Here is a 9,750-nt window from a genome sequence, read left to right on the forward strand (position 1 = left end):
CGACATTCTAATATCACCAGAAGAAGAAGTAATGAAAGTAGATCGATACAGCATAATAAACAAAAATCTACTTCACCGACTAAGATGCTACTATAGAAACGGTAACTGGGTTAGACTCCCTAGAAGGACAGATCCCCCTCAGCCTGAACCTGAACCTGAATCAGAGCCGAAAACCCCAGTCTTTAGGAGTACCCAATCTCCTCCGATCCTTCCCCTTGAGGAAACACATCCAGCTGAGCAAACTCATACATCCATCGAAGAAATTGGGATTCGTATGGATCGATTCGAACAGAGACAAGAACGGATTGAACAAAGACAAGATCAAATCCTATCTGAGCTGCAGCAAATTCATAGTCAATTTGACTCTTTGTTTAGGCACTTTAATTTTCCACCGCATCAATGAACTTATTGAACACCTGTTGTTGTTGTAAACTTCTTATGATACTCACTTCTGATGAACTGGCTGTAAACATCTATTATGGTAAAAGTTACTGTTTATGATACTCACTTCTTATCATTACTGTTTGTAATGTGTCCAAATTAAGAATGTTGTGCTTTGAAACTAAAAGTTCTGAAAATCTTGTGTTTTAATTTCATTCGAAGAAAACTAGGAATGTTAATATGTCCGAACAGATAAATTTGTTAAAAAATATTTTTTTTTTTCGGACTATGTTGTATGATCAAATCACTTGATTTCCATGATTCTATGTGAAAATCTGCAACAAAATCTTGTCCGAATGCATCTTATTTATGAAACAGATTTTCTCGTACACCTTCATGAAAATTGAGTTTCTGAAATAGATTTGATGAAGTGATTCATGTGTATGTATTCCATCTTACAAAATCTTTACAATGGATTATAACACAAAGGGGAAGAAGTATTTAAAGCAATCTATGTAAAATTCCTCTATAAGCTTGCTATTATTATTTTCTGGTATCATAGTTACTATGCTTTTTGTTGATGACAAAGGGGGAGATATATATATGAATTGATAAACACTGCCATGATGAGAAATATATGAATTGATGCTATGATTGCCAAACTTGTATTATACCATGTGATGAAATGCTATAATTGATAAACACTTGAAATGTTTGCATTATGATATCAAAAGCTTACATCGCAATTTTTTATGTTGGTATTTGATATTAGCAAACTTGCATGATGATAAAACTTGACATTATGATTTTCATGCAATGAGTTGAACCAATAACACACACACTTGATTGTAGTACTTCTCCTTTTTGTTGATGACAAAGGGGGAGAAGTATGTTGATGACATGACATGTGATGCATAAGTTCATGTTGACGTGTTGCAAGTATTCATGATGAATATTGCAATGACTTGAATTCAGTTTGAATTCAAGGTTCTATCAATATGGCATATTGATAGGGGGAGTTTGTTTAAACTCCGGGAGTTAAGCTTAACTCCGTCATCAAGTGGTTGTCATCATCAAAAAGGGGGAGATTGTTGAATCTCGTATTTTGATGATGAAACTACTTGATATGTGTTTATGATTTAATCTGCGTTTTGAGTGACGCAGGATGCTTCGATCAGGATGAGACAATTAAAGCAGGAACATCATGTTGTGCCGGAGGAACATGTCAGAAGATTGGACGTCGGGCCGGTGGATCGGTCGACGTATCGACAGAAGGCTTCGGGTCGTGGACTCGGGCATCGGGCCAAGAAGAGCGGGTATTGTGCCAAGGATATCGGAGTTGCGGAGTCAACTGACCGATTGGGCAATAGGCCACAGGAAAAGACGATGCGCCGAAGAATCGGACGAAGCGTCGAGGGACCAATGACATGCCGGACAACTTGGTTAATTGCTTAGAACTAATTGTCTCGATCGAAGTTTTTGTTTTGTTGTGCAGGATTAACTACGATGAAAGTTAGACAAGTAGCAGGTGTTGCGCCGGAGTCAAGATCATGATCACGTTGGGAGTTCTAGAGTTCGACGGAAGTTCGGACGGTCGTCGGAGGTTCAGCGAGAACAGATCCGAGAAGTCTAGAAGCTTGCCAAGCGAAGCTCGTCGGAACTCGCCAAGTGGATCGTCGCAAAGTCCAGGAGTTTGCCGGAAGTCCGCAGAAGCATCACCGAGGGTTCATCGGATGATCGACGGAAGTTCGCCGGAAACTCGCCGGAAGAAGCGATTGACGTACCGAAGCAGAGCTGCAGAATTTGTCTTAGATTTAATCGTAGTTAGCACGGTGATTAAGTTAGAAATGGGAGGTGATCCCATTAGCTTAATCCTGGGGCAATTGGGCCCCTGAAGAACTCAAGTTGGGTCGAATGGTTCAACCCATTCGAACCCAAGTAGCTGTGGGAGGTGCAACCGCCCAGGCTAAGTCTCCCAGCGAGACTGGGTGGTGCAACCGCTCCAGCCAGGAGGTGCAACCGCCCACGGCTCAGTCTCCAAGTGAGACTGGGCGGTGCAACCTCCTCTGTCAAGAGGTAGCACCGCCAGAGCTCAAGTTCCGAGCTCTGCCGAGAGGTGCAACCACCGAGCTCGGTCTTCGAGCTCTGGCAGAGTGATGCAACCTCCTTGGACAGGTGATGCATCGCCTGAGCTCGGTCTTCGAGCTCTGGCAGAAAGGTGCAACCACCCCTAACAGAGAGGTGCATCCGCCTGAGCTCAATCTTCGAGCTCTGCCAGGCGGTGCAACCTCTCCAGTCAAGAGGTGCAACCACCTGATCCCGGAATTTCGGGATTTGATGGTTTTGAGCTCGAATTTTGTATTGGGTTGGGGCCTATAAATACCCCACCCATTCAGCACTGAAAAGAAACAGACCTACACCGAAATCTTGATCTTTTCTGTGATTCTAAGAGCTCAAAAGTGTTGTAAAGCCTTTAAGTCTCCTCCTTCTGTTCTTCAAGTTTTCAGTTGTAAAGTGAGGAGAGAAAGGTCTGTAAAGGTTGTCTCCTGAGCCTGTCAAAAGGAGAGAAATTGTAAAAGGGCAGTTTGGCCTTCGCCTATTGAAGGAAGGCCCCTAGTTGACGTCGGCAACCTCGTCGGTGGAGGAAGCCAAAAGTGGAGTAGGTCAAGGCTGACCGAACCACTCTAAATCTCTGGTTTGCGTTTATTTTCGAGCACTTTATCATTACTGCAAACCTCCTTCATTACTACTGCTCTCTGCGCTTTCACGAACAAGTTCTAAGTGTTGTTCTTCCGAATCTGCATTCAGACGTAAATTCGTATTTTCATACATTACAGTTTACGTTTACGTTTGATTCTGCAGAACTGTTTTTCGTGCTTTTACGAACGAGCTTCTTTGCAGTTTACACTTACATTTTGATCCTATTGATAACTGCAAACTGTCCTCTACAATTTTACGAACGAGTTTTAACATTTAGACGTAAAACTGCATTCAGACGTAAATCGGCTTTCCTCGCTCAATCATCAGTTCTCAGTTCACGTTTACGTCTTGATTTCAACTGCATACTGCCTTCTGCGAGTATACAAACGAGTTTCAAAGTTTAGACGTAAATCTGCGTCTAGACGTAAAACTGCGTTTAGACGTAAATCTGCGTTTAGACGTAAATCTGAGTTTAAGACGTAAATCTGAGTTTAGACGTAAATCTGTGTTTAGACGTAAAACTGCGTTTAGACGTAAATCTGCGTTTAGACGTAAATCTGCGTTTAGACGTAAATCTGCGTTTAGACGTAAAACTGCGTTTAGACGTAAATCTGAGTTTAGACGTAAACTGCGCTTAGACGCAAAACTGCGCTTAGACGCAATCTGCGCTTAGACGCAAACTGCACTTAGTTACAAACTGAGAATTTGCTTTTGCATCATAATAGTTTTTGAACGAACGCAGCTTTTGGTTTTTAATCGCTGTAAGATTTCCGCTGCACTAATTCACCCCCCCCCCCCTCTTAGTGCTCTCGATCCTAACACATTTGGCCACCGCATGCACAATCGTGAGCATCTCCTTGTCATAAATAGTCATTTTGAGATGGGAAGGAAATAATGCCTTACTAGTATAAGCGAGGGGGCGGCTATCTTACATTAGTACAACACCAATTCTGACTCCGGAGGCATCGACTTCAATAACGAAAGTCTTGCCGAAGTCGAGTAGCACTAGTGTGGGTGTTCTCGTCATTGTAGCTTTAAGTTTGACGAAGGCAGTGGTGGCTTTGTCCAACTATTGGAAAGTATCTTTTTTCAGCAAGGAAGTAAGTGGTGCACTGATCTTTCCATCTTTTTTACGAACTTGCAGTAGAAGCCTATTAAACCGAGAAAGCCACGTAGCAATTTTATGTTCCTCGAGGTCAGCCAGTTCTGCATTGCTCCAATTTTGGAGGGGTCCACTGCCACACCTTCCTTTGATATGATATGCCCAAGATATTCCACCTTTTATTGAAGAAAGCAAAAATTCGTAGTGATCGTTGTGTGTTCAAAATGTGGTTTTCGGTATGTCTTCTTCGCACACTCATATTTGATGATACCCGGATCAAAGGTCCAGCTTTGTGAAGATTTGTCCTCCCTTTCATCTAGCAATTCATCTACTATTGGAATAGGATATTTGTCCTTGATGGTTATGCCATTGAGAGCTTGGTAATCAACACATAATCGCTATATTCCGTCCTTCTTTCGTATGAGGAGCACCAGTGAAGAGTAGGGGCTGCAACTTGGCTGAATAACTTCTATTTCGAGCATCTCTTTTATAATCCTATCTATTTCATCATTCTGGAGATGTGGATACTGATATGACTAAGTATTTACTAGAGGTTTTTCTGGAAGAATCGTTATACAATGATCATGCCGACAGGTAAGAGGTAGGTTGTGCGGTTCATCAAATATATCTGAAAATTTAGCAAGCAAAGAAAGTATATTTGGATCTTCAAATTCTGTTGGCTCTCCCTTAGTTTGCTGCTCAAGTTGTACCAAAAAGCCGCTGTATGCTTTATGCAAAACCTTCTCCATTTGTTGTTTGTAAATCATCATTACGTCGCCTCAACGTTTCTTATGCAGTATCACCTGTTTCTCCTTACTATAAAATTTCATAATTAGTTTTATAAAATTCTAAGAAATATCACCTAATGTCATCAACTATTTAATTCTAAGCATAGCCTCATGATCATCAAGAGGGAGGAGGAAGAAATATACAATTATCTCTTGGTCCTGCAGCAATAGTTTCGCCTACGGGCATCTTTGGTCGCACTTTAGGGTTCTACAGTCTGTGACCTTTACATCGAACTTGCTACAACCTTCGATGTGGAGTGCCATTAGAGCTACAACCTTACTATTTAGGAAGTTATTAGTGCTGCCAGTGTCGATGAGAATAGTGATTGGTTGTTGTTTGAGAAGGCCTCCAACTTTCATCGTTTGCAGGTTTGAGTAGCCAACTAGTGCGTGTACCGTAATGTCGGTCGGTTGTGGCTCTTCTTCCACATCTTCTTCTTCATGTTCAATGCTCTTTTCTGGATATTCAATGACTTCTTCTTCTATTGGTTCAGTTATAAGAAGTCTCCCTTTACTACAACAATGCTCACGGCTCCACGGCTCGTCATAGTGCTAATATAACCGCTTCGCATATCGCTCCCGAAGCTCTTCTCTTGTCAACCTTTTTGGTACAGGGACTCGGTTGACAGTATGGAGGGCTGAGGGCTTCAGTATTGCTGGTCAAGGAGTAACCCTAGTCCTCCGGGCTTCATAGTTCAATCGCTCCTCTTGAAATTGTGCGAAAGAGATAGCTGTCATAAGCGTGTATGGTTGTCATGCTTTAACTTCTTCCCGGATCTCCAGCTTCAAGCTCTCAATGAAGATCCCCAATAGCTATTTTTCAAACCAATCATGAGATTAATTAGATAACCTTTCAAACCTGATTTGGTACCCCTGAATGGTGGAGGTTTGTCGGATCTTTGCTAGTTGTTCGTCAGTGTTCTCATAATCGGTTGGTCCAAAGAGGATCAGTAGTCTTTCTTTGAATTGTTGTCATGAGAGGACTTCATAAGTGTGTTCAAATTAGTCAAACCACTGTATGACATCTCCTTCAAGATGTATAGCTATAATTTCTACCATAAATGCATCCACAGTTTTGTGGTATCGAAAATATTGCTCCATGCGTGAGATCTAACCAATCGGGTCTCCTTCTTCCCATCTAGGGAAGTCTACCCTCATGCGTAGATAGTTAGGGTCGATCATAGAGTCTCTCCTCCCTTGGAAGTCATCTCTTTGGGCTTGGTGCGATTGGGCAGAGTTCTCTCCTTGATATGATTTCTTCGGACTTAGTGGTCGACCCAATCTGAGTTCGGTAAAGAGCATCCAAATCTTATCCTCCAATCGCGCCTCGAAAGCTTCGAATTTAGTATTGATTGCCTCCTCAGATATCATAGTATATGCCTCCAAATATGTGATGTTAAGATCTCTCTTTTGTTGTCTAGTTAAAGACATGTATAGGTTGAGAGAAGTGATGGTCGAAAGGGTTGGTGGATCGGTGGATGCAGGCTACGGTTTAGGCTTATTTTGTGGTTGTTTTGGGTGCAGTTTGAGGGAGTGGTTTGGTGGAGTTTTATGGCTGTGGATGAAAGTTTTAGATTTGCAGTAGATGGCAGCAAAGGTTTGATAGAAATCAATGGAAGTTGCTGCAGGTATGTGTTGTCTTGTAAGAGCAGAATTATCATCGAAGAAACAACGGTTTCTCGATGAAATTTTCACAAAAAACTTAAGAAATTTGATGAGAGAATTGACAGCAAAATCTCATTTTATATGGCAGCAAGGATGTCCAATTTAATCAAGAAAACTTTAGCAGTATAACAGCAAGGAAATTGGTGCAAGTTGCGATAGCAGAATTCTCGTCGAAAAATTTCAACGATTTACAACGAAAATTTGTAGTAACACAAAATCGTTTTTAAAGATGAACTCCTCGATACATCAATCTTATATATAAACCAAGATGATCTATGAAGTGTATAAGATATTTCATTCAATAAAGATTGTAAATAGATGGGTTAAGGTAACAATATGCGGCTGAAATTTTCTACATCACAGATTTTCAAGTGTAGCAGATTGAACGTAAAAGATTAGTGGTTTATATTAAGAATTTTTCGACGAAATCAAAGGAAAATCCGGAAGTGTCAAAGATATTATAAAAATTTCATAGAGATTTGGATAAAAAAAATATAGTAGCAAGATCAAACAAACTATGTTATGCGGTTGAAATTTTATAGTGCAGATTTTCAAATATAGCGGTGTAGACGTAAAAGATCAATAGTTTATATTGAGAATTTTTTGACAAAACCAAAGGGAAATCTGTTGTTAGAAAGTATAAATGATTAAAAATTATCCCCTGAAAGAATATTTTATAAAATATTTTATCCATTTATTGCTAAGTATACTATTTTTTACTATTGATGATTGAATTCATATATCTTAGGTTACTTACTTGGGTATCAGAGGGATCTGATCAGAAAATATTTTTCGATCTCGATCTACATAGGTGGCACTTCAAGTACTTGACGCTTCTATCTTTAATTGAATCATATCAAATTTAATTGAATTGATTTGGATGTTTTTTTTTACTGTCTAAAACATGTGTACCTTTGAATTAAACTATTGCCATTTGAATGTTCAGGTTTTCAACTGTTCTCTCTCTCTCTCTCTCTTTTATATATATATATATATATATATATATATATATATATATATATATATATATATATATATATATATATGGTCAAAGGTTTGGCTTTTCCTGTTGGTTGTATGTTCCTTGTGATTTCCCTGTTTGAAGAACTTTCAAAGGGAAGACCATGTCATGATTGGCAGCCATGTGTTTATTAATAAGAAACGGGAGTAGGTGCTGACCTCCGTGCACAGAAATGGCTTCGTTCCGGGGCTTATCTTGCAGTATCGCTTTGTGCTCGCTAATCGTCAGCTTCTTCTTCGTTCCATTAGCTTCAGCTCAGCTGTCGCCGACGTTCTACAACACCTCATGCCCGAATGCTCTCTCCATCATTCGCACCGCCGTGAGAGCAGCAGTGGCCAGGGACCGCCGCATGGGTGCTTCCTTGCTCAGGCTTCACTTCCACGACTGCTTTGTTCAAGCAAGTCTTCTTCTTTAGCTTGATTAGGCTTCTATTTAGATCACAAGCGCACAATTAGGATCAACCAGAGGAGAATTAATGGACGATGTGTTGCTGGCTCGCAGGGATGTGATGCTTCTTTATTGCTGGATGACACTTCGACCTTCACAGGGGAGAAGACAGCCAACCCCAACAACAACTCCCTGAGAGGATTTAAGGTCATCGACGCCATCAAGTCGAAGCTGGAGAGCGCCTGCAAGCAAGTCGTGTCCTGCGCCGACATCGTCGCCGTCGCTGCTCGCGACTCGGTCGTCGCGGTTGGATCTCGTGACCCCATTTCGCTGCCGTAATTGTAGTCAAATAGAAGGCTTCAAGTCTAATTAATCTACTACGGGGAAAACATCTCACAGTTAGGAGGACCGACATGGACGGTTGAATTGGGCAGGAGAGACTCCACCACCGCAAGCTTGAGCTCCGCGAACACCGACATCCCCGGTCCCACCGCCGACCTCCGCACTCTCATCTCTTCTTTCTCCGGGAAAGGCCTTAGCGCCTCCGACATGGCAGCCCTCTCCGGTAATTCTCCGTCACAGCCATTCCTCACCCCACCTTACATCCAATTCTGGAGCTCCATTCGATCGAGTAAGCTGCATGTGATAATACCTGCAGGGGCTCATACGATAGGTCAAGCCCGGTGCTTCCTGTTCCGAGCCCGAATCTACAACGACACGAACATCGACCCCTCCTTTGCGTCGTCGTTGCGGTCGAACTGCTCGAGCTCTGGCGGCGACAACGAGGTGTCGCCGCTCGACTCGACGACGCCGACCGTGTTCGACAATGACTACTACGCCAATCTGGTGAGGGAGAGAGGGCTCCTGCACTCGGACCAGCAGCTGTTCATGAATGGAGGAGGGTCGGTGGAGTCTCAAGTCGGCTCCTACGCCACGAACTCTGCCAAGTTCTTCAGCGACTTCGCCAGCGCCATGGTGAAGATGGCAAGCATTAGTCCTTTGACTGGTAGCAGCGGAGAGATCAGGATCAACTGTAGGAAGATCAACTAAGAAATCCATGGGGTACGCTGTTGTGCATTTGCATTTGCATGTTCCAGCAGTTCTCTGGTTCCATGTTTTGGCATTTAGCTTAAGAGAAGGGCAAAATGTCGTAACCATTACCAAGACATGTGAGCTCTTTCGAGTGGGAAGGTGACATAAGGTATATTTTATCGATGCCTTTCTCTATGGGTCTAATTGCATATTATTCTAATTCCTATACTTTTAAGACTTATAGTGATTTCTATATTTATGAAACATTTAAACCTTTTATTTCAACAATTTTTTTTCTTTCTTAATTTTTAATCCTATGAAATTATCTTTGTAACCCTATCTCAATATAATTTTTAAAAAATATAAAGATCGAGATATTAAAAGTAACTAACTACATGATATAATATATAATTAACTTTTCTCGATTTAAACCTCATTTTAGATTTTACCAAATGTTTCAATATAGTTAGACCTTATTAATCTGATATTTGAGCAACGTTACGATAAATAAGATTAAATATTTTTTAATAATTATAAATATTTAATTTTAATTTTTTTTTTAATATTAAAAATAAATATTCAAAATATCTAGCTATATAGTAATCGATAATTAGCCCAAATCCTACACGTAGCCCCATGGCTCACAAACCGAGGTGAACTGCACCACTCAACGT

General features: G+C 41.1%; 1 protein-coding gene across 1 annotated transcript; it reads left to right on the forward strand.

Moving 5' to 3' along the window:
* Nucleotides 1-7,815: 7,815 nt before the first annotated feature.
* Nucleotides 7,816-9,452, forward strand: LOC135624289 (cationic peroxidase 1-like). Its single transcript, XM_065127741.1, has 4 exons — nucleotides 7,816-8,054; nucleotides 8,159-8,350; nucleotides 8,444-8,609; nucleotides 8,703-9,452. Exons 1-4 carry the CDS (start codon nucleotides 7,830-7,832, stop codon nucleotides 9,092-9,094), a joined length of 975 nt encoding a protein of 324 aa, XP_064983813.1. The 5' UTR covers nucleotides 7,816-7,829; the 3' UTR covers nucleotides 9,095-9,452.
* The last annotated feature ends 298 nt before the right edge of the window (nucleotides 9,453-9,750 follow it).

Source organism: Musa acuminata, chromosome BXJ2-10 (genome assembly GCF_036884655.1).
Source record: "Musa acuminata AAA Group cultivar baxijiao chromosome BXJ2-10, Cavendish_Baxijiao_AAA, whole genome shotgun sequence".
NCBI classification, from domain to species: Eukaryota; Viridiplantae; Streptophyta; class Magnoliopsida; order Zingiberales; family Musaceae; genus Musa; species Musa acuminata.

Bases quoted from the DNA above. Each gene is read 5' to 3' on its own strand.
- LOC135624289 (XM_065127741.1), top strand. From the start codon at position 7,830: ATGGCTTCGTTCCGGGGCTTATCTTGCAGTATCGCTTTGTGCTCGCTA. The intron at 8,351-8,443 runs GTTGGATCTCGT...AACATCTCACAG, and splicing joins CTCGCGACTCGGTCGTCGCG to TTAGGAGGACCGACATGGAC. The intron at 8,610-8,702 runs GTAATTCTCCGT...TAATACCTGCAG, and splicing joins CGACATGGCAGCCCTCTCCG to GGGCTCATACGATAGGTCAA.